General features: G+C 38.0%; 1 protein-coding gene across 7 annotated transcripts in view; it reads left to right on the forward strand.

Annotated features, from left to right (window-relative positions):
* Positions 1-24,094, forward strand: part of gria3a (glutamate receptor, ionotropic, AMPA 3a) — a 100,810-nt gene that overhangs the window by 72,553 nt on the left and 4,163 nt on the right. The window contains exons 11-16 of one of the 7 annotated variants that reach the window (XR_003675516.1): positions 728-1,101; positions 6,770-6,968; positions 17,093-17,340; positions 18,060-18,174; positions 22,513-22,627; positions 23,562-23,695. Coding sequence is in view for 5 of the 7 variants with exons in the window: in XM_028467130.1 (XP_028322931.1) it covers positions 728-1,101; positions 6,770-6,968; positions 17,093-17,340; positions 22,513-22,627; positions 23,562-23,807 (1,182 nt within the window). In the remaining 2 variants the exon portion in view is untranslated. Of the gene's footprint in view, positions 1-727; positions 1,102-6,769; positions 6,969-17,092; positions 17,341-18,058; positions 18,175-22,512; positions 23,542-23,561; positions 23,811-24,094 lie in introns of those variants that run through there. The other 6 variants (XR_003675517.1, XM_028467132.1, XM_028467130.1 and 3 more) reach the window with 6 other exon arrangements.

A 24,094-nucleotide genomic window follows, 5' to 3' on the forward strand; every position in this document is an offset into this window, starting at 1 on the left:
GCGTTCCAGAGGCTCAGTTGGAGGTGTTTTTAACAAAACTGCTTACATAAGATACCACCTCTGTCATCCACCCTCTTCTTGATCCAAACAAAAACTAACAACATAAATGCTGAGTGACTCATTTTCACTTGGCAGGTTTCCTCTTACAGGCTTTGTCACAGGTTTTCCCTTCAGTATATAAACCTAAGCTAGTCCAATGTCTTTACAGCTTTTCTATAGGCCACATGTGTCAAACTTAAGGCTCGGTGGCCAATTCTGGCTTTTTAGTAAAAAAAAACACACACATTTAGTTAAACTCTACAATATTTGCAGCGCTCACAGTTTGCCCATGCTTACATCACCATGCAAGTCGTTCTTCATCGCAAACTGTTGAAAGAACTCAAAATGTTAACAAAATCCTGCATTTTTCCTTAATTTATTCCAAAATGTTCCCCAAATTAAATACAAATTTGACACAAAATCAAGAATATGTACATAGTGAAGATCTTGCAGGGACTGATAACTGTCACTTTGATATTTTCATTGCTTTATATACAGTATTATACTGTATACGTCTAGTGCACAGTAATGTTGGGAATTACTGCTCGACCCACTTGAAATCAAACATCTGTGTGTTAGGCCCCCTGTATGACACCCCTGATATAGGATTTTAGGTCAATTATTAAATGCATCTTTTGTTATTTCATCATGAGACTAACCCTTGGTGCACTTGTTCCCATTTCCACAGAGAGCTGACATAGCTGTGGCTCCGCTCACCATAACGCTGGTGAGAGAAGAGGTCATAGACTTCTCCAAACCCTTCATGAGCTTGGGGATCTCCATTATGATTAAGAAGCCTCAAAAGTCTAAACCTGGGGTGTTTTCCTTCCTGGACCCGCTGGCCTACGAGATTTGGATGTGTATAGTTTTTGCCTACATTGGCGTGAGTGTGGTGCTTTTCCTGGTGAGCCGTTTCAGCCCATATGAGTGGCATTTGGACGAGAACGATGAGGCCAAAGACCCTCAGAGCCCCCCTGACCCCCCCAACGACTTTGGGATATTTAATAGCCTGTGGTTCTCCCTGGGTGCCTTCATGCAGCAAGGATGCGATATCTCACCAAGGTTGGTTTTGTTCACTATCCACCACCAGCATCCGTCATCTCTGCATTTTATAGTCCCACACATGCATTTTCATCCTGCACTGGTGCATATAGGTTATTTGGAGCTCTGCTGTAACTCCTCTTCACCTGCCTTATGTTCCATCTTCACCACTCCTTTCCTCCGTCTCTCGCTCCAAGCATGACGCCCTTATCGTCTGTGCATACGTGCCTTTTGTAGTTGCATATTAGAACTGATGCTTTGCATCCACAAAATAACTTATATCCACCATGCTGAGGGCTGTAAAATGCACAGGGGTCATTACATCTCATTCACTGTATCTCCCTCACACCCTCATGGATCTTGGAGGGCTACCGTGTTTTTGCTGCATGTCCCATTTTACGCTCATCAAACTGGTGCATATAATCATTTTGTGCAGAAGAAAAACATCATCATCCATTTGGTTTTCTCAGTGTGATCATCTTGCTATGACCATTTTCATTTACCCATGCAGGGTTGGGGTCAATTACATTTTTCAGTTACAAACACATTTTCAATTACCCATGTTAAATTACCCATGTTAAATTACAATTAAATTACGATTACAGTGACCAGAATATTTTCCTTTTACAATTAAATTACAATATTTTTTTATCCTCAGAAAGTCAATTACAATTATGTTCTCAGTTACTAAAATTCAATTACAATTAATCACAATTACTGAGCCTGAAATAAATAACCTAATAAAGGTCAACCTTCTTCTTGTGTTAGCATCTCTTATGATAACTGGTCCTAAATCTGCTGTAAAATACATTAATAACTGATATCCATCATCTAAATAATTTCCTATCTATTGGTTACATTGATAGGCTTCCTAATCAATGAAAATATAGGTTTTAAATTTTTTGGTGTGGACATCTGAGGCTTTTTTGTGGCAGTATACCCCTCGATTTCAATTTTTTTAAATGGTGAAATATGGAAAAGCTTGATATGAAACATTATAATATTGGTAACTACATATGTGTAGAACTGTGCATAAACTAACGTGGTTCCCCGGTTTTGTGTTAAATTATTATTGACAAGTTTTTATAGAATTTTTATGGCAATTACAAATACAATCATCTATTCAATTATCTAAACTCAATTACAATTTCATTACGATTACGACAGCAGATTTTTAAAATTACAATTATAATAATAATCACATCATAATTGTATTTAATAATTAATTACGCGATTACAATTATAATTGACCCCAACCCTGCCATGTTGTAATGTTATAACTTCTGCAGACATTAATGTTTCTTTTTGGATTTTAAACTGTCACAGAGGAGCTGGGGTGGGATACATTTTGTAATGAAGAACCCTTTAGTAGTAGAAATGTTATTGAAATAAACCTTTTGCAGATTTCAAAAGGTCTAAGTCGTGCATGAGATTTATTTTATTTTATTTTTCTGCTTTCAAAAGGCTTTGCTTTCAATCAGGTTATTGAAAAGTATCAGTTCTTCGAATTTCTCAGCTGTGGCTTTTCCTAAAAGTGTTGCTTTTTGCTTGTGCTGCTTCAAACCAGGGCAAACACGTCTTCAAAGGGATTTTCAGCTTTCTTGGTCAATGATAAATCTGTGGCCATACAATCAATTAGGCAGCAAATAGGGAGTCTTTCTCTTTGCTCCCAAAGTGCACTTAGCTTCTCAAGCAGAGCTGCTGAGACAATGACTGTGGCTCAGCAGGTCTACATACTGTAGCTTTTACACAGACCACGAGTTTCCAGGCCAATGTATTCACTGAAGGAAGAAATGCATTTCTTGGGTTCCTTTAATCACTGCTTCCATGCATTTTGATATTACAGTTGGCTGAGCTGTGTTTAAACCAACTTGTGTGTGTGGAAATCAATAAAAACACTGCATTGAGCCACAGCTTAAAGGCGCAGTCCGCAACTTTCAGATCCCTCTCTCCCCGCTGCTCTCTTGCCCTGCCTCCAAACTTTCCAAAGTCCCTCCCTCAGAGGAGCTAACAAGCTAACGTTAGCCCAACAGCAACATCACAGTAATATGACTCTGTTAAAAGCATATTACTGCAGCGCTTCTCTCTCTCAATATGCACACACCTTAGCAGCAGCAGCAGCAACACAGTGTCACTTACAGTAGCCCAAACGGAGGCTGCTGCGTGCACACACAAACAACACATGCACTACAGAGTTCTAGTGTAACAATTACAAATCAAACATAATGTAAATCAAGCGCATACACTGTAAAAAAGATGGCGCTCCAGCCACCGGAAAGGGGCGGGGCCTGTGAGCAACAGCTGTCAGACAGCCCATCAAACACAATCAAGGCTCTGATTGGTTCTTATTGCTCGGTCACGGTGCATTGTGGTAATCTGACAAAGGCTGCAGGAGCAGCAGGGGGGATTCAATGAGTCTGTTTTTTTCACACAAACTACTAGTTTCATGTAAAGCTGTCCTTACATAGTGACAGCTTTAGCAAATATGACAAAAAGTCACTTTTATAAGCGTTGCAGACTGCACCTTTAAATATTTCTCCTTGGCATTGACGTAAAACGTGCCAAGCTATTGCTGGTAAGTTGCCAGTATTTAAGCAGAAATAATGTGTTCATGAATTTTCAAACACGTAAATAATGATTTTCCTATAGTGTTCTTAGTGGTGCCATGTTTGGCTCCTATAGGAAAACAAAATTCAATCTCACTAAAAAAAAGTGAGTGACTTGCATTTAAATAAAGCAACTGTTACTGCAGAAACTAAATGGACCTGCAGTCACCCCTGAATATGTGTGACTGTTACGTAGCCTCTAGAAGAGCTTAGTTTAAAATGCTACTCATGCCAAAGGAGGTTTGACTGAGCTTCAGCCCCTTTTCCTAGTTGCAAATATGATCATTTGTTTCCATAACAATGGTTTCGTCATATTATCTGTACTGGTTTGTCTTCATGTTTTTGCATAACATTAGACTTACCAGAAGAAGAAAAAAAATGAAATATAGATTTTGAGATTCAGTAAGTATTCTTTGCAGATTACAGGTTTCTCATTTCCTGCAGAGAACATTCTCAGTCTGTCTGCCCACTGTAGCTCCTCTGCATTGCAGTGCAAGTGAAATAGATCCTCATTCCAAATGAGGGATGCGAGTTAAACTGAGTGCAGGGCCTTCAGAGAATGTGTGATTGTGCAAGATCAGAATGGCAGTCGAGGGAATGATGACATAATATTTTTAAATTAGGAGGTGAACTGTTTGGCATCAGTGTGAAGCTGATGGCTGTAGGCTGATGTGAAACGACTGGAGAGGATGTTTGTTGGTGTGATGGAGCAGTTTGAATCCTCACAGCCTCTTTTTACAAGAATTAGAAGTGACCCAGATATTTTACTATACACAGTGTGTAAATGTATTTGCCTTAAAATAACCAAATGTAAACCCCATTTACAACAAAACAATCACTTCATGTTTTACTAGAGACTGTGCAGGTGGAATCCTAATAAAACTATTATTAGGAGGTTGTAGTGTGTGGCGCTAAATCTTCCCTTTACTCAACACCTGAGTGCATTTTCCTTTATTTACTGGGGCTCTAATAAAATTACTAGTATTTACTATTATTACAAGAGCAACAGATATTGGCAGTTATCGGGGGTCAGTGACCCTGATCATGGTACCATGATCATTCACAATTTAAAGCAGGGATGTGCAACTCTATCACAGCGGGGGCCACAAAATGTGATCGTATCTGATCCGAGGGCCACATTATTAACATTTATTTCAGTATTTAGAATAATGACTGATCTGTGGTTTTGTCAGTTTTGTACGTTCTTGGAGTCATTAGGTGTGTTTTGTTTTTTGTGTCATTTTCTGCCTTTATGTTGTGTATTTGTGCGTTTTTGTGGGTCACTTTCTGTATTTTTGTTGTCATTTACTGTAATTGTGTTGACAGTGTGTTTTTCGAGCTATTCAGTAATGTGTTAATGCTTTTTGTGTTTTTGTAGTTTTGATTATTTAAGTGGTTGTTGTATTTGTCATTGTAATTCTTTTTTTTTTTTTTTTTAATGTGTGTACTTTGTGCATTTTGCTGTCGATTTGTGTGTTTTAGGAGATATCTTGTGTATTATATTGGGTTTTATATTCCTTACAACTTCTTGAAATACATTTTTTGTGGATTTGTTTTGGGGGCCGCACAAAATTAGACTGAGGGCCATATGTGGCCCCCGGGCCCACCAGTTGCCTTTGTCTGCTTTAAAGGCTTAGAAGAAAATTCCTAGCAGTGTCTGTGCTGTTGTGTGAAAATGAAAAGTTAAACAGAACCCATGACAGTGTTTTTCAACCTTGGGGTTGGGATCCCATGTGGGGTCGCCTGAAAATGTGTAGTAATTGGCAAAAAAAGAAAAAAAAAATTTTAAATTTTACTTTTAAAATTTTTTGAATTATTATTATTTTTCAAATACACATCACACACAATAAATATCAAAATAATTGTATTATATACTTAAACTTTCTCAAATGTAAATCCAGTTCAAATAAAATGCAGAGTTTAAAAATATCTGAGGCGGTGTACTTGTGCATTAATCCCAGCTACTCCGTATTTTAAACACACTTTAATAAACATGATCAAAAACTAATTCTAGAAAAAAATGCCTCTGGGGTCGCCGGACATTTATGATATCTAAATAAGGTCACAAAAAGGTTGGAAACCACTGACCTATGATTAGTGCAAAGTCAGTGTTGTAGAACCAGCTCTAACAGCTGAACATAGGGATTAGTACATTGATCCAGATGATTCCCAAGATTAAATCAGTTCTTCCTTTTTTCAAATTTCATCAAAATCCATCTGCTAGTTTTTTAATCAGACTATAGACAAACTAATAAACAATACTGGCAAAAACGTAACCACCTCGGCGAAGATAATCTCAAAAACAAGTCTGATCAGACAGGAATATTTGTGTAAACAATGGAGTTAAATCCATTTGCAAATGCAGCCTAAACCTGGCCCGCGTTCAAAATGCCTCTCCTCATAGTTTTAAATCAACAAATACCTAAACATGAGTCTGCAACATTGGCTTTGCATTTGCATGGCACATGACAGGGGCCCTCAGGTCACAAACCCTTCTACTGTATTTATTTTCATCAACGTTACAAATCAGTTCATGCAGTAGGTTGGACTCTTCTGCCTGATGCATTAAAAACCATAGCACTGTGCACAAGTATCTGCTCACAGCCATAGAAACATTTACTTAGCCATAACATTTGTCTAAATCAGATCTTAGTGTTTCAGTGCAACACATGCTGGCTTTATTCTCAGGCTGCTGCTGGTCTGGCCAGTTTGACCAATCTGGGATGAATACTCATGTGAAATATTTCCAAAAACTAAATGTGGGCTCTGTTACTGAGGCAATGAGGCGTATTATTACTCTCAAAGACCTGCTGAGGTGTAGAGGCGGTACATTGAGTTAATGATACGTCCATTAAATCATCTTATGCAAGCCTGTGCAACCTATCACCAGAGATGGGAAACGTTTTACAGTCATCACCGAATGACTTAAATAGATATTCTAAATAGTGGGGACTGAGCGACGATGGTGCTGATCTTATTATCCTCCATAGGAAATGATTCACCCATCTCTCATGTATCGCTTTCATTTTACTTTGCTGCTTTCTGTCCCTCTGTCTCCTCCACCTTCTCCTTCTTCTTTCCAGGTCTCTGTCTGGTCGTATCGTCGGAGGAGTGTGGTGGTTCTTCACCCTCATCATCATCTCTTCCTACACAGCCAATCTGGCTGCCTTCCTCACCGTGGAGAGGATGGTGTCTCCAATCGAGAGTGCAGAGGATCTGGCCAAGCAGACAGAGATCGCCTATGGAACGTTAGACTCAGGCTCCACTAAGGAGTTCTTTAGGGTGAGTGTCAATTGGCTCTTTGTGCTGCGCTATGCCATCAGCGCCGCCTGCATGCTCAAATAAATGAAAATGAGGTGTGGTATAGAGATGTGTTGGGGCTGTGCTCGTTGGAGGATGCACGGCATACCTTTGCGGGACCATCGTCTAAGAAAGTTTTCTCAAGGTTGGGATGGTGTTTTAAGTCTGTGGCAGAGTCCGGTGCTAGTTTTCACCAGTGGCACAAACAGGTTTTTAAACATCTGTGTTTTCACCAGACAAAGGGCCGGTGGCAGCTCGTGGCATCCAAAGCATAAAGGCCTTCACAGATTCAAAAGAATATGTTTCAAATGATTTTGTCAAGTCTAACACATACAGTAACACATTTTCCTTTTTACTATGTTAACACACTCTGAAACAAGATGGGACCAAAATCTGAACAAGCAGCACAACCTTGTCATAAATTGCGCCAAATTTTAAAAACAACTGCATACAGTTCATGAAAGTTGTATTTTGCATTTTGCAAAACCTAGCACACCAATAGATTTTTTTTTTTTTTTTGATGTACTACAAATATACACAGCGCAGATCACTCAAAATAGTGGAAGGAGAAGATCTTAATAGATCATTTAGCACATGCATGGTGAATTACAAAACATTCAGCTGATTCGTAGGGACCATTTTGTGTATTTATTTATTACGTCTGACGGCCAGGTGTTAGCTGCTGATTAGCTTTACATGCTAAGGCAGCAGGCGTGAAATCTTAATACATTTCAAAAATGTAACATTTATCAACTAAATTCTGGTTCATTGCCAGCATCCATAAACTGTTTGCAGGATTCACTGGAATAGAATGTCTGTATAAGCATAGTGTGTTAGTTCGTGGCCTGCTTTGGATGGATAGATTGTGACATATTTGTAAGAAAAAAAGTTCAAGCTGATTGATTGATTGGTTGGTTTTATTCATTTCTAATGTTATTTCAGTCAGGGCTTTGGAAATGAGTTTTCAGCCTTAAAGCAGAACTAAGTAACTTTTTCGCCTTAATAAATCCTTCTCGTAGTCCCTGTGAGGGTAATACAAGTGTTTATGGGGTGATTGGGGGGGTCTTTTATCTCTTTCTGTCGTCTCTGGCCAGAAAACAGCACTTGCAATTTTCCTGCCTCCGACCCGGTGGCAAGACGTACTGCTTTACGGCAGCCCAATACAAACTGATGCTAGATTGTGACCAGCCCAGTGGCTGCACACAGTTGTCTACAAATTGACTCATGGCAGAGCCAGTAAAAAACAAGGCAGAGAAGACCTTTGTCTGAGGAACAGAGCAACTCCATCAGTGACAGCTCTGCAGCAATCACACAGCAATTACGTACCGTCGTCGCGGCAATAGGCACACACACACTCTCAACCCAGCGCTCCATCAGGTAGCACACACACAAATATCCATCCATTCATCCATTTTTCAGAGCCGCTTTGATCAGCACACACACAAACACATCACACACATGTCCACACTCCCTTCCGTATTACTCCCACATCATTCATTTATTTTACTTGTCTCTCTTCCTCACACTGGTCACATGGGACTATGTGTGTGAAACCCTTAGTGTCACTGTTGTATCAGTGATCGGTTGCTACCGTCTTGGGAGAGCAAAGGTGCGCATGTAGCTGTGGGGAGGGGCAGGAGGCGGAGGGTGAGGAGTGTTTACGACAGTGACATAACCAAAAGGGACCTTTAGGCGGAGCGCTAAGCGCAAGTTACTTAGTTCTGCTTTAACTTGTTTTTCTTGATCAAAATAAAAACTTTAAACCGCTAACAACTTTTGTGACTAAAACATTCCAGCCATGAAACTGATACATTTGCTTAAAGAGTGAGGCTTATACAGAGATTTATGTTTTCAACAAAACTTGTTTGTAACTCAGACAGTTTTGTCAGAGGAAGATGCCAGTCTTGGGTTAGATTCATAACCTTTGATAATATCACGTGCATATCATACAGATTCAGACTCTGCCTAAAACTCATGTTTGGGTCATTCTCATTAGGGAGGACTTGAAATGAAGCGACACTCGGTCCGATTATCAGATTTCTTGGGCCGACACGTTTAAAGCTTTAATTGAAATCTCAGAAAAAGGACAGAGTGAAATTTGAACGCTAATTTGCTGCGGTCTTTCAGAAGAGGCCTCGTCTCATTCACTTTGTCAGCTTTTCTTTGTAGTTTCGTTGGAAGTCGACTCTTTGGTCTTTTTTCTGAGTTCTACAGGGAGGAAACCTATAGATGAAACAAAGCTTTGGGCTTCATCTTTCACAGGAGATCTAACGCTGTTTACAGTGTATGATAAAGTTATTTGTATAAACTTCTTCTCTGGTTATTGTTTAATTCGTCACCATGCTTTCCAAACTAGGACATGTTTAAAACTTAACAGCAATAAACCTTATTACACTGATTTTTAGTCCTCGTAGAATCAATAAAACAAACAAGATGTTGCCCTCTCAATGAGTTGCTGTAGAGACTTTGGATAAATAACAATATACATAATAATACAAAGATAACGATTAATGAAGCCTAGTATGAGTCACTCTGCATTACTTTAATTGTCCAAAAACACAAACCACAAACCCTGTTTTCTTTGAGTTCTGGGACAAAGTGATGTAATGCAGATTAACCAAGAAAGGTTTCCATCTTCTGGATGTAAATTCCGATAAAGCTGAAGAAAGTGAGGCGTAAGTTATGCAACACATTTATTGGGGTTCACAGTTTTAAGTTGCTTCCTGATCAAACATCTGAATATAAGAAGTGTTGGTACAGGTTTGAGTTTCTATGTGTTTGGTATGAAGCAATTCAATGAAGGATGTGGAGTGACTTCATCACAAAAAATCTCTGTCGATCCTTCCCGAGCGTTTCTGAGCAACGCCACAATAAATAGGACGTTTTTATAAAAACAAATTAATAGAAGAAGCCATGAGTACATCTGACTTAGAGCAATCATCAAAGAGGGTACGACACTTCATTTACATCACACAAACATCTGAATTTAATTAATATGATGTCAGAAACGTCTTTCATTAGAATTTGTCATATTTACTGTATGTGCTTCTCTCTTTAGCCAGATGTGAAGTGTGAATACATAAATACTTAATTACATTTTCAAAAAAAACTTGTGTTTTGACTTTTATCAAATGCTGTCACATGATAGCTTTAGATTAATGAAGATGTTGTGATTAATGAGTCAGCATAGTTCTGATCTCCACTTTATCCAGTTTGTCCATGAACTGCACATCATGGACACTATCACAGTTTCAGAATCATTCAACCTAAGTCTAAGGGAAATTAAGATCAAGGGAGAACATGTAAACTCTGCTCTTCTCACAGTGAGGCAACGTTAGAAACTTTCATTCTTCAAAACTGGTTCTGCTAGAGATTTCCCCCCATTGTAGCTGATGCTCGTTCATGTAGAATTGTTGGGTTTTTTCCCAAGAATTGCATGTTTTGATCGACGCAGCGAGATGAGTATTGTTGTAATTTGCGCTCTATAAATAAAGTTGAATTGAAATGGAATTGAAAACAAATTTAGCAGCTGATTAAAACAGTTGTTTGGTCTTACTTTATCATGACTCATCAGTCAGTGGTTTATATTTTCAATAATTGGGATTGTAGCAAGGGTTGGGTTGAATACAATATAACTGTAATCGCCTCATTGATAATTAATTACAATTATGGTGTAATTATAATTGTAATTTCAAAAATCTGTTGCTTTCGTTATTGTAATTGAGTTTAGATAATTGACTTTGTAATTGTAATTCTATAAAAAAATTGTCAATTATAATTTAACACAAAACTAGGGAACCAAGTTACAGTTGTATGTACAGTTCTACACATATGTAGTTAATTATTATACAATTATTACAATGTTTCATATCAAGCTTTCCCACGTTTCACCATTTTAGAAACATTTAAATCTAGAGTATTTACTGACACGAAAAAGTCTCAGACGCCCAAAACTAAAATATTAAACCTATATTGTCATTGATTAGGAAGCATAACAAGGTAACCAATAGATAGGAAAGAAATTAGATGATAGATATTTGTTTTTTTGTGTGTTTTACAGCTAATGTAGGACCTGTTATCATAAGAGACACTAAGCTTTTAACTTTTATTAGGTTATTTATTTTAGACTCAGTAATTGTATTTGAACTTTAGTAATTGAGGACATAATTGTAATTGACTGAGGATAAAAAATAATTGTAATTGGAAAAAATGCTGTTCACTGTAATCATAATTGAATTGTAGTTAAACATAGGTAATTGAAAACATAATTGTAACTGAAAAATGTACAGTTTTTGATTGTAGGTTTGTAGTAAATACCCACTGAAAGTTCTAAGCTTTAAAGCTGATGAATAACACCTTTACAACCAGCCTGTTTGTTAGCAAAATCCTACATCATAACATAATTAGAATGAATAATAAGCAAATATTTATTTCATTCCCTATTTTTTTACAAATGTGGTGCTGTCCTGCTTAACAATATTTGCTTTGGTTTTGGTCTGCATCATGAATTTAGTTTCGGTGATCATAAACTAGACTACAAACCGCACCATGCAAAGCTTTGTGATGTTGCGTACATTTGGATGAGACAGCAGACGCCTCGTGTGACCGGGTGTCACTGTTTTGGGTCGACAGATGCTAATGGGTCATCCTCAGCTCTGTCAGCAGTGGGCAGATAATCAAACACCTTTTTTACGCTGTAGATTGATGGGGCAGTGAACCCAAATTCCCCGTCAACCAGAGGACATGACCATCATGTTTGTTGTGGCTACCGCAGTGATTAATCAGCCAGCATTCATGGCAATGATTAGTGTTGTTGAGCCTGCCGTAGCGCTAACTTTCCTCAGTCTGACAGTACAAGGCGTTTCACAGATGACCAACTTCCTCCCGACAATCACGCGTCATGTTTTCATGTAACCCAGAAAAGAGCGCCTGGTTTCACACTATGGTCAGGGCCTGTCATCCGCTATTATTGTCACGTTAACAGTGTTTACATGAATACTCGGCTGAACTGAGATTGTGCATATGTCAAGAATGATTCACTGTGTAGCCTGAGCCCACAATCCATTACATCTGCTGTGCATTATTTATGTAGATGTACACGGCATCAAGCTGACAGTTTGCTGTGATGTTTTTATTTACTTTGCTTTGATGTGATGCAGGACTGAGTCACATGATTACTGGCCAAACCATCGGCTTAAAACCAGTCACAGGGACATCATTTTCCAGCATCAGCTTCGATAAACAAACAAGTAACCGTAGGGAAAAGTGATCAGTCAGCCATGGCCTGTGATACAACAACAGAAAAACAAATATGAATCATATATTCAAGAAGATACTTTACAACTTGCTAATGAGTGAAGGCTTCAGTCCAAAAGGAAAGGGAAGATACGTCATTTTAATGCAGAAAAAAATCATGAGAAAGAAGATTTATAAACTAAAAGTAAAAAAAAAAAAGAAGTTAACCATTCTGATTGATTGATGTAAATGAATGAACCAATGCAAAACTATTGATCCTGGCATACCGACTATTCCAAAGATGTGTACAAATATACTACACTTATCTCTATTTGGTAAAGTGTGTAGCCTGATATCTAAGTTATTGCTAATAATAATAAAACACTGACATATCTCATCATATATTGCACCTTGTAATTTATCTTATTCAGATGTATGCAGTTGTTTTAACTTCCTGAGGTCTATGTGACATAAAAGTTTCAGCTCAAAGTTTCTTTTAGAGGTTCTATTAAACCTGTATAAAAGAGCCTCTTGATCCCCCCACTATTGTAGACAGCTGTGAGTGACTGCTCCCCAATGATCAGACTCTCACTGGCCATTTTTAGCAGCGCGCTGAGTGTCAAAGCAGGACTTTGCTTTTATTCCTGTCTGTAGCTGCTCCATCTGGCAGCTCAGTGGCACAAAGGTGAAGCTCACACCTTCCATGTAAGCAGGTCAAAGGGTTCCAAGACAGAGGTCCCTTCCTCTGAAAGCAGAAGATAATGCAAAGTGACACCCAATATAACAAATAGTAGACCCCATCTTTTTTTACGCCAGTTTTTCTTGATGGCAATCTTGACGAGACTGCACTGAAATGTAAAGATAAGGTGAAATCTGCCGAGGTTTGAGTGGCGATATGAGCAATCCAAACACAAAAGGCTCTATTTTTACTGCACTGAGAGAAATAGGCACAGCACACACTGACTTAGCACCGCGCACACACACATCCTCAAATTACAAACACAAAGCTATTCTCGGGTTGTACGGCTGAAGGCGAACTAACCTGTAGTCAAGATTGTCACAAATATTCTGTTATAGGGTCTTGCACTTTACAGTTTGACAAATGTAATACAAAATACATTCCTACCGGTCAAAACAGATTTTCAAAAAAGCCGTTTGAAAAAAATTTGAATATTCAAACATGTAATCGTAGGTTTGACAGGAAAGAGCTGATCAGCTGTCATTAGGGATGTCATTTACTCAACTCCCTGTATGATCTGAGTCACGATACTGGGTTCCCGATACGATTCTCTCACAATTTATTTTACAAAATGACACTGTAGACAAATGATGGCTGAAAAATATCCTTTTTTTTTTCTTCCAAAATAAAAATACTGTACTGTTTTCTTTTATCTTTCATTGTCAAAGGAATCCGTTGATAAACTATGCAAAACAATGCAATTTAATTAAAAATAAATCCTGAATGAAATAAATAAAACAAATGAAGAAGCCTATTAATTTAAATTCTGGCTCTACAGTAAACTATGCAAAACTGCATAATAGTTCCTTTTCTTTTTAAAAGTGCAACTGAATATGTATTTTGTGCCTTAACAATTGGATTTTAAAACAAATCCCATATCAAAGAAATTATATAAATATATGGCTTTTATTCTCTCTCTTGTTCCTCCTTTTCCTCTCTGTGCTCCTCTTACCTTGGATTTCACATGTTCTTTCTTTCTCACTTTTTTCATTTTGTCTTGGGGAAGCCAAATTGCTTCCACACTTCTGATTTAAAACACGGTGGTGCTTCCTGACTTTCAAATTTTAAATAGATAGTGCCCTTTGCTGTAAAAAGATAACAAAACAAATATATATATATATATATATATATATGTTTAATTTTCTCTTAAGTACTGCAATTTCAATGTCAGAGTATCGATGTGAACCGTGACACCTTTGAATCGATTTTTAACTGCCTCACGATTCATCGTTACATCCCTAGCTGTCATGTTTGTTTTGTGGATTTTAAAGTTAAACCAGAAGTGCCATAGAGCACATATCTGGAGGATTTTTTTTTTATTTTTATTTTTTTAAGCACCATGCTTTGACCTACCTGTTGGTGTGCACTGAGGAGGAAGAGGACATTGCTATCCATTAACATTGATCCATAACATGACCTCCAGCTTACGTCTGCTGTGCTGCCAGGTTCTTAGACTGTTGGTAACAATGTAGAACTCTACTTTGTTTCCACGAGGAGCAAAGTGGTCAGTGCTCACTGTGAGCAGAAATGGCACAACCAACCTGTTCAAATCAACTTGACTTATAAAGCGCCAGTTACAACAATAATCATCTCGTTGCGTTCATCAAAATATGAAATTCTTGTGAAAAAACACAAAAACTTCTCAAAAACAAGCATCAACTACAGGAATAAATCTCCAGCAGAACCAGTCGTGTTATGACACTACTGATTCATCCCGTGTGTGTGTATGTTTTTGACAAACCATAGATTCAGAGTTGTAGCCAATGATACATCTAAACTCTTTGCATTGCTAAACCCAAATAATGTGTGAAAATAGTGCCCACTTGAAACTAAAGAGCTAAAAATCAAAGTGACGAGGTCAGGGGTCACCAACCTTTCTAGAACTGTGAGCTACTTCATAGGTACGGTCTAGTCTGAAGAGCTACCAGTTAGAAAAGCACTTCTTAAACACTGCATTTTCACAGTTTCACTTTAATTAGAGGGTTAGATGACAAGGAAGGCTAGCAGGCAGTAAAAAGATAGGAGATGTTAAGGTTTCAACATTAAACACTTTCTCCTAATTTGTGCAATAGTGTCATTTTCATAAAATTCTCCTTTCTATTTTTTTTTTTACTAAATATTACCAGCAACTCACAAATTGACAACAAAAACACACAAAATAAAAGAAAAATGTACTGAAAAAAACACACCCACTAAGAGAGAAAAATACTTACTATTACCAGCAACACACACAACACAACAACAAAGACACATGCAGTAAATGAGACAAAAATACACAAGATCACAACAAAATACACACACAAAAAAAACAGAAAAACTTACAAAATGATATAAGAAACAACCAAATGACACCAAACACACAGAGAGAATAATAAATAAAACCAACGACTACAAAAACACAAAATAAGAGAAAAATACACTGAATTATGAATAGGACTGACAAACATACACAAAATGGTAGAAATTATGTTGATTACAATGTTCTAGTCAGACAAAGGGGGGACTTGAGCTTTCCGCTGATCCGAGCACTTTTAGAAAACCAACTGGAGAAACAATTTTAAACAGACTTTTTTTTGTGATTGTTATGTATTTTTTCTGTATTTACCTTGATTATTGTTAGTTTCTTTTTTGACTTGTGTCGTTGTTATAACAACTGTAAAGTGTCTTTTAGTTTTTGAAAAGCACTTATACATTAAATGTATTATTGACAAGCGAGATTTCCAAGTGTGAAAAGAACAGTATGAGTTCTCACTTTGAAAAGGTAAATTCATGAGGTACACCATTCACTAACCAGGTCCATGATTATTTTTATTAAGCTATTATTTTAATTCAATTTAAAAATTTGAAGGAAGTGCACAAGATGGACACTAAACAGGCCGATAAGTGAAACAGTTTGAAAAGGCAGGAAAAACCTGAATTTTTAGGTTGTGTGAAGCATTAGCTTTAGCAGCTAACTCAGCCTTTCTGCCTTGGAGAAAGGAATCAATGTTCCTTGTTTATCCCTCTTGACCTTTGACCTCATGTGCAATAACTGAACGAGAGCAAGATTTCCGAGTGTGAAAAGGCTTATTGAAACTTTAACATTTAAAAATCATAAAATTACTCATTATGATTCAATAAATTTTGAGAAAATGTATACAGTATATTTATTAGATTCTAGGTTCCCAAAGTGGGGTAAGGGTACCCCCAGGTGTACGCAAATTGTCATGGGCGTACGTGAATAAAAATTTAAAACGCTGACAACATTGGAAACTAGAATATAAATGGAGCAGGTAATGTTAATGCTAGGCTAATACTATTGCTAGGCTAATGCTGGGTTAAAGCTAATGCTAGGTGAACGTTAGGTTATTGCCATTGATAAGCTAATGCTAGGTTAATGCTAATGCTATTGCTAGGCCAATGCTATTGCTAGGCCACTGCTATTGCTAGGTTAAAGCTAATATTAGGTCAATATTAATGCTGGGCTAATGCTATTGCTAAGCTAATGATAATGCTAGGTTAAAGCTAATACTAGGTCAATATGAATGCTCGGCTAATGCTATTGCTAAGCTAATGATAATGCTAGATTAAAGCTAATACTAGGTCAATATGAATGCTCGGCTAATGCTAAGTTAAAGTTATTGCTCTGCCATTGTTAATGATGATGCTAGGTTAACGCTATTGCTAGCCTAATGCTAATGCTAGCTAATGCCAGTGATAACCTAATGCAGTGTGTCGAGGGCCAGCATCTGCATGCTCACTTGTATTTTCTTCAGGAAATGCAAATGTTCTAGATATTATTATTATTATACAGTATATGATTCCTCAACAGGAGAGGTAAAATACACTGTAGGGCTACATTGTACATGACATTACATTGTGTTTTTTTAGTGTGCATAAGTCGGGGGTACATGGCTTCAGGTTAAATGTCTGAAGGTACGGGACTGAAGTAGTTTGGAAACTACTGTATGAGATGATATGTTATGTTCAAGGCTTTAAGTTACTGATGAAACAGTAACGACAATGTATTTTTTTTGCATAATACTGGATATTTGCAGCAGTACTGTCACATAACTCCTGGTGAAACAGTTGGAGTGTATTTCATGTTTAACTAAACTGTTCTCGTCTTCTCTTTCTGTTCCCCTGAATGCAGCGCTCCAAAATAGCAGTTTATGAGAAAATGTGGTCATACATGAAATCAGCTGAACCCTCAGTGTTTGCCAAGACAACACCAGACGGGGTTTCCCGGGTACGGAAGTCAAAGGGCAAGTTTGCCTTTCTCCTTGAGTCCACTATGAACGAGTACATAGAGCAGCGGAAGCCATGTGATACCATGAAAGTGGGCGGAAACCTGGACTCTAAGGGCTACGGTGTGGCCACGCCCAAAGGCTCAGCATTAGGGTGGGTGGGATATTATAACAATGTCCGCCATGTGTTATAGTATTCCACCCTGATGTTTCCTTTTGTCATTTCTCTTCTTCTTCACTCCTTGATTCTGAACACTAGTATGAGTTTTTAAAACTGAATCAACTCATCGAGCCTTTATTTTATTTTGTTCTTTCTTCTGTAATTTCTTTGTGTCTATTATGTTCTTCTTTCTCTTAAGGGTTTATCATTGGTGCAATAATCACGCTCAGTGTTCATTTGAATGTCCGTTTGCTCTCCCTCTCCCTGTGTTTCGTCTCCTTTCGTTGGACCTTTAGTGTTTCCTGGTTTCTGTGGTGCCTTTCTTTGCATTGCTTCTAATTCGAATGTTAATCATCTTTAATTCTTTTGCTAGTTAAAATGCTGGACTGTCAGTTGTGATGATTGTTAAGCTGCATGCTGAATGTTCCCGTTTCTGATATACAATGACAGAATGTCCCCATCCCGCACACTTCAGTTACAAGTAATGTAACCCTCCATGCCACCGCTCCAACAATTAACCTTTTCTTTGCTGTAAAAAAAAAAAAATGCTTCTTACCTTCTACAGTAGAGAAATCTTTCTGCAATTTGTCCCTCCCGTGGTCCCCTTATGAAGCATTGATATTTATCACTATTCTTTACTAATACCCTATATATATATTAGATTTCTCACGGACCTGTTCATTTTCTTACAAGTTATGTTTTATCGTTTCAAGAAATGCTGTTAACCTGGCAGTGTTAAAACTGAATGAGCAAGGACTCTTGGACAAATTGAAAAACAAATGGTGGTACGACAAGGGAGAGTGCGGCAGCGGGGGAGGTGACTCTAAGGTCAGCCTCAATGTCACCAAAGTCGGGTATTCTAGAAAAGAGTAATCGGCAAGGCTGGCATCACTGAGCAGCTAATTCATAACGATAAAAAAACGAATGTAGACTAAACCTTGATCAACAGGGAACCCTTTACTTGGCTAATAGATTAGACAAAAGTTCAATGAGATGAACTAAAAATTCAGATGAAATAATGACAAAGCTAGTTTCAGAGTTTTTGTTTTTGACCTGTGGCCATCAAAGACAGAATTCTTCTGTACTCCGTCTTTAATAGCCACAGGCCAAGAGAAAAGATTGGCACACAGACGTAAATGTCAAAACTAATGTCGTCAAGGCAGCACCTCCAAGTAGAAGAACACGTGCACTCTCCAAGTAGCCGCCTGGGGCTTAGGGCAGGCGGGGGGAACAGCGTTGTCTTGAGGGGACTAAGCATCGCAGGCAAACGTGAGAATTCTAATGTCAGAGTGAAAACTAACAGCCCACACTTTTATTTTCCAACATCTTCTCACCAAAATCCAGCCAGACTGACACCAACCTTTGGCTAACCTTGAACAAAGGCCAGTCAAAGTCTTTCCACCACCCTGACCTGGTAAAGCCCTGCAGCAGTCGAGTTAAAGATACGACCGGGGGCTCCATTTGTACAAGAGGATTTGATTTGATGCTCGTCTTTTAGATTTTTTTTTTTACATTCCAGCATGAAGTTGTGGTAGAATTACTGCGACAGAGTGAGGCTGCTTTAAGCCAGAAAGTGAGACTGTGCAACTGTAGCTTCAGATCTGTCCTCTGTGTGTCCAGATCAGTAGCACACACACTTCCTAATGGGACGAGACAAACACAGAGTAACAAAATCATTTTGATGTAAATGATTTACACAAAAAATGAAGTTTGATGGTTGCACTTTTCTCGAGCCACAACGGAGAAATCGTCGAGAATTTGTTTTGGTTTTTTTGCTGAGTAAGCCTGTTTGCACGTTCTTACACATTCAGACTTTTTGGCCTTTGAATTTCAGCTCAACGTTTTCCTATTTTTCTACTTTGAATCAAATCCATTGTACAAACCGTCCACAAATGAGGCCCCTGATCTTGGGTTTCAGAGAGCAGGGTGCAGCACCAGTCCACCTATGGGCACATGTCTGTCTCTGCTCTTCAGCTTGCATCACGGCCACGGTGTGAGGGAGGAGAGCGGGCGACACTTTGCTGTTATCGCCTCGAGTCATCCATCCCTGGGTAAGCAGGACATGGATACCACCAGAGGGATAACACAAAGACACCAACCCTCCTCTTCCTCCTCCTCACCGACTGTTGGCCTTCTTTATCATTTTAGCTCCTGGCTAGATAAACTAAAGACAGTCAATGCAACCATATCTGATTTGACTGCAACATTCCTCAGCCCTTTTTTTCCCCACTTTCAGAAATGCATGTGTGGGTAATTCAGCAAAGAGATGGAAATATGTTGTGTGTAATGACCACTGACCATTCAATGTGAGGATTTCTATCTAAATCAATAACTAAACTATATAATCAGATTATATCACAACAAGCTCACTTTAAGTAAACAGATCTCCACACTAGATGTTTACGTCTGGAGCATTAGTGTTAAAGTGAGCCCATTGTTGTTGTGCTGTATGTGATTTTGTGTGTTTGTGTAATAAACACCGTGTATCAGTGCTGCTGGTTTACAGGCAGACTGAAAGGGAAAGTTATGATGAAAGTGAAAGAATCACCTGACCACTGTTAGTGTAATACAGTAAAAAAAAAAAAAAAAAATCTTGATTTGTTGAATTTGTTTTATAAACCCGTGAAGCTTCACGTGAGTTATGAGGCTTCACAAAATATGTACAGCAGGGTGTACCACAACGTACAGTTGTTGGTATTTACACAACCATGATTTGAACACAAATACGGATTTATCACTATTTTAAAAATGCACGACAAGTGAGACAGTTTCATTTACAAAAACAATAAACTCTGCTTTTATATAGAATAACTCACAGTCACAATCAACATGTTTCTGATTCACCCTAAACCAAACCCTATTGGCTGGATGAGCATTTATTTACAACATTCGTGATTGTTTTTGTTATTATATTAATGTATGAAAATGAGTTTCCGTGCTCTGATTGGGTCTGTAGGACACCAAAACATGATAATGGAGGAATAATAATAATAATAATAAAAAAGCAAAGGATGAAGGGTTTTGTTTCTCAATGACATTTGCTTATAAATGTATTTACATGAATAAGAAACATTATCATTTATAACATCTATCAAACATCAATTAGGCCACAGTAAGTGTATACTTTTTCCATTATTAATAATAATAATGAGAACAAAAATTCATATTTTTTTTCAGTTTCAGAATTTCAACAGCCCTTCATAAAAACCCTGAATTTTCGTGTAATATTTCAAAGTCCACAGTCACCCCCTGGTGGTGTATTTGAACAACTTTACTTGATATTGAATAAAAATCAGTGCCTGTTTATAATCCGAAGCATTAAATTAGGGGAGAAAATTTAAGAATGTTGAATTTTAAAAACACAGATTTGCACAATAATGTAAATAAGGAATTTCACAGAGCGACTTTAGTTTTTTGTGTTTCTGTAATTCATCATACTGGCATCGTGGCACTGCAGAATTATGATCATTAGCTCAGCACTAAAGTCAAGTAAAAAAAAAAAAAAAAAAACGATTAATGACAATAACAATGAGATATTGTTGAGTTGCTGCTACAATGTTAATGTGAGTTTGTATTGATGAGCAAACTTAATTTATGTTGGGCACTTTACGAACAGATGGTGCTTTATATTTAAACTGATTCACAGAGAACTTCAAGGTTGGCAATTAAAAATTAAAACTGCAGGGGATAACAGCTATCTGTGTTTTTATATAACACAGATGACGACTTAGTGAAGGCCTCATGGATCATTAAATATCAGGTATTTATTCTAAAAACAAGTTATTTTTGACTCCATCCCAAACATTTCGAAAAAGATTTGTGCATTGCATTGTGGGATTGGGAATCCTGTAGAATGCTTGAAGTTACATTTCGGATATTTAAGTGTTTTTGCTTCATTCTTTCCATGATTTCTGTTTTGTTTTGGGGGGTTTTTCAGCAGAAAAGGAACACAGTGATTCGCTTAATGCCATTTCTGTTTGTTTATGTTTTTTTTTCTCATAATATGACGTCAATCAGCGAAATATCTGCCATTGTTTTGGTGCCACTTTAACTCTGTGAAAACAGAAATGTCAGTAGTTGATGCACTTTTCGGTGAAATACAGTTAAAAAAAAAAAAAAAAAAAAAAAAGTCAGTTATCGTCCCCCAGCAGCTTTAAATATGAAATTGTCGCCACCTACTTGTGTAATTATAAATAGATTATATTCAAAATTCTCCATTCAGCTAAATTCCTGAATCACTAAAAATGTGTATTGACCAGTTTTCGATCACGAACTTAGGACTGATGGATATTACATTCTAACAGCATGACGTCTTTGAGGTTTATAAGATTTGTTGCGTAAGTGAATGTTGTTGGTGTGAAATCCTGAGTGAGGTGAACCTCAACACTCGTCAGATATTTCATCATAACTTTACCTTTCAAAAGGTTCTCCCTGGAGAAGAAGGCCACAGATCACCCTCAGTGTTCTTTAGGTAGAACAGACTCACAGTGGTGAATACAATATATTCCATCATGTTGAATTACGAACGCGGATCTGTTCTCTGAAAGAAAAAAAATAGGTCTTGGAATTTAGCAGTCAAAGGATAGAGTGTAATGTCTGAAAGAAATTGGTATAGAGGGTCCCTCAGCAGACATTTCTCAACTACAGAATAAACAGCCTGACTTGTATCCTGTGCTGTTCCAAGGGACATCCAACTTTTTACTGTACAAACATGGGGCTTTGTGAGACATTGGCTTTGATAGCTACAAATTTACTTGGACTGCTTGTTTGTCTGTTAGTCAGGAAAGGGTTCCTGTTAGATCCACCTCGCCACACATCAAAAAGGCCGCCCATGACTAAATAACTGAGCAATTCCTGCCTCTGTTTTCTGAAAGCTATGTGGCTGCTGCTTTTACTCTGCAACTTTAAACCTTTTCATGTGATCAGTGTGTGCCGATTACTCAAAGCGATATAGGTGGGGTCTGGCACGTTAGGGCAGTCATGGATCATGAAAGTCATAATTATCTATGCATACATCTATTTACATACCGTAGTGTTGCTTGCTATATGTGATGTGTTGGCCAGGACCCTACTCTATCGCTTTGTACAGTATAAATTAGAATAAAAACAGTTGAATAACATAAAATAACATATTACAATGTTATTTATGTTATTTCCCACGTGAAGAACTCCTGTAAACCTTGCAGTATTGAAACTCAGTGAACAAGGCATCTTAGACAAGCTGAAAAACAAATGGTGGTACGATAAGGGTGAATGTGGAACCAAGGACTCTGGAAGTAAGGTTAGTCGCTGCAGGTCTTTCTATACTGATTACCAACTGCATTTTACCCAAAATGTCCACATGCAGACACATAAAACCCACACACTCACATATAGTGGCTCTTGTCTGATCTATCTGGAAATATACTTTCCCCTAAGAATAATCTGTAAAAGCTAACACATACTGGAGCTTATATTACAGGTCACGACATGAAAAACGATTTCATTGTGACATGTTTTATTCTTACTATGCAAGTTTAAAATCACAGAATTGTAACCATTTTACTGCTATTTCTCATCCAAACCTTTTGTTATAAGGTTATTTCTTCAGTGCAAACTAACTTTTACCTACAATTGTGGAATCATATTGTAAAAATGTCAAAGTGAGGATCTTTAAGGCTAGATTTTCTTCCAATTTGTATTCATTTTTTTTTTTTTTTTTTTTTCCATTAAGTCTCCAAAACATCTATTCGTGTTTGGATATTAATTGTAAAAGTATTTCCCCCTTGAGTTTGGTTTGAAATAGCAGTAAAACGGTTGAGTTCTTCTCCCACAGCCTGTCACTTTGATTGTGTTTGAAGGTGAAGTTGAGCAGATGTGGTAGTGAATCCAGGGATTGATCTGTAGACCTGTACGACCATGACCTCCTTCCTCTTAAACCAGGCCTCGTAAAGAGAGCACAGAGTAGCACAGATAGTGGATCTCTCTGCATTCACCTCTGCAGGCTTTTCCTGAGAGGACGAGTTAAGACACATTGAAGTTGTTCCACTTTATCCTCACTCATAGGTCACGTTAAGAAGCTGTACCTCAGAGGAGTGTGGAGACAGATTTAGTTACCTCTTTAAAGGGTTTGTGTAGTCAGTGTGCACACAGAGCAGGTCAGTGTGTGTTTATGAGCTCAGACTCCAAAGTGCCAGTAGAAAGAAGTCTTAATGATGGTCTTTTACCCTCCCCAGGACAAGACAAGTGCACTAAGCCTGAGCAACGTGGCAGGAGTCTTCTATATTCTGGTGGGAGGGCTCGGCCTGGCTATGACCGTGGCTTTGATAGAGTTCTGCTACAAGTCACGGCAAGAAACCAAAAAACTCAAGCTGGCAAAGACTGCACAGAACTTTAAGCCGGCCCCTCCAGCAAACACCCAGAATTTTGCCACGTATCGTGAAGGCTACAACGTGTACGGAACCGAGAGCGTTAAGATCTAAAGGGTACGTCCAACACTTTGGTTCAGTACGAAGCTCAAACTTACAGTTAGATCAATTATCACCAACTCCTCACTGATCCAGTCCCTTACATGTTTGGAGTAAGTTGAGAATTTAAGTATTGAGACTTGGGAACAGAAAGGCTCACCATGAGGTTAACTGTTTATGATATGCTATGACGGTTCATTCCACGGTAGAAGTAGAATCAGCTCACTCACCTTCAACCTCAGCAAATGTTCTCATCCATGTCTATGGGGAAACTTCTTCTTTCCTGCTCTAGCAGACCCCCT

Source organism: Gouania willdenowi, chromosome 14, assembly GCF_900634775.1.
Source record: "Gouania willdenowi chromosome 14, fGouWil2.1, whole genome shotgun sequence".
In the NCBI taxonomy this organism is placed as follows: domain Eukaryota; kingdom Metazoa; phylum Chordata; class Actinopteri; order Blenniiformes; family Gobiesocidae; genus Gouania; species Gouania willdenowi.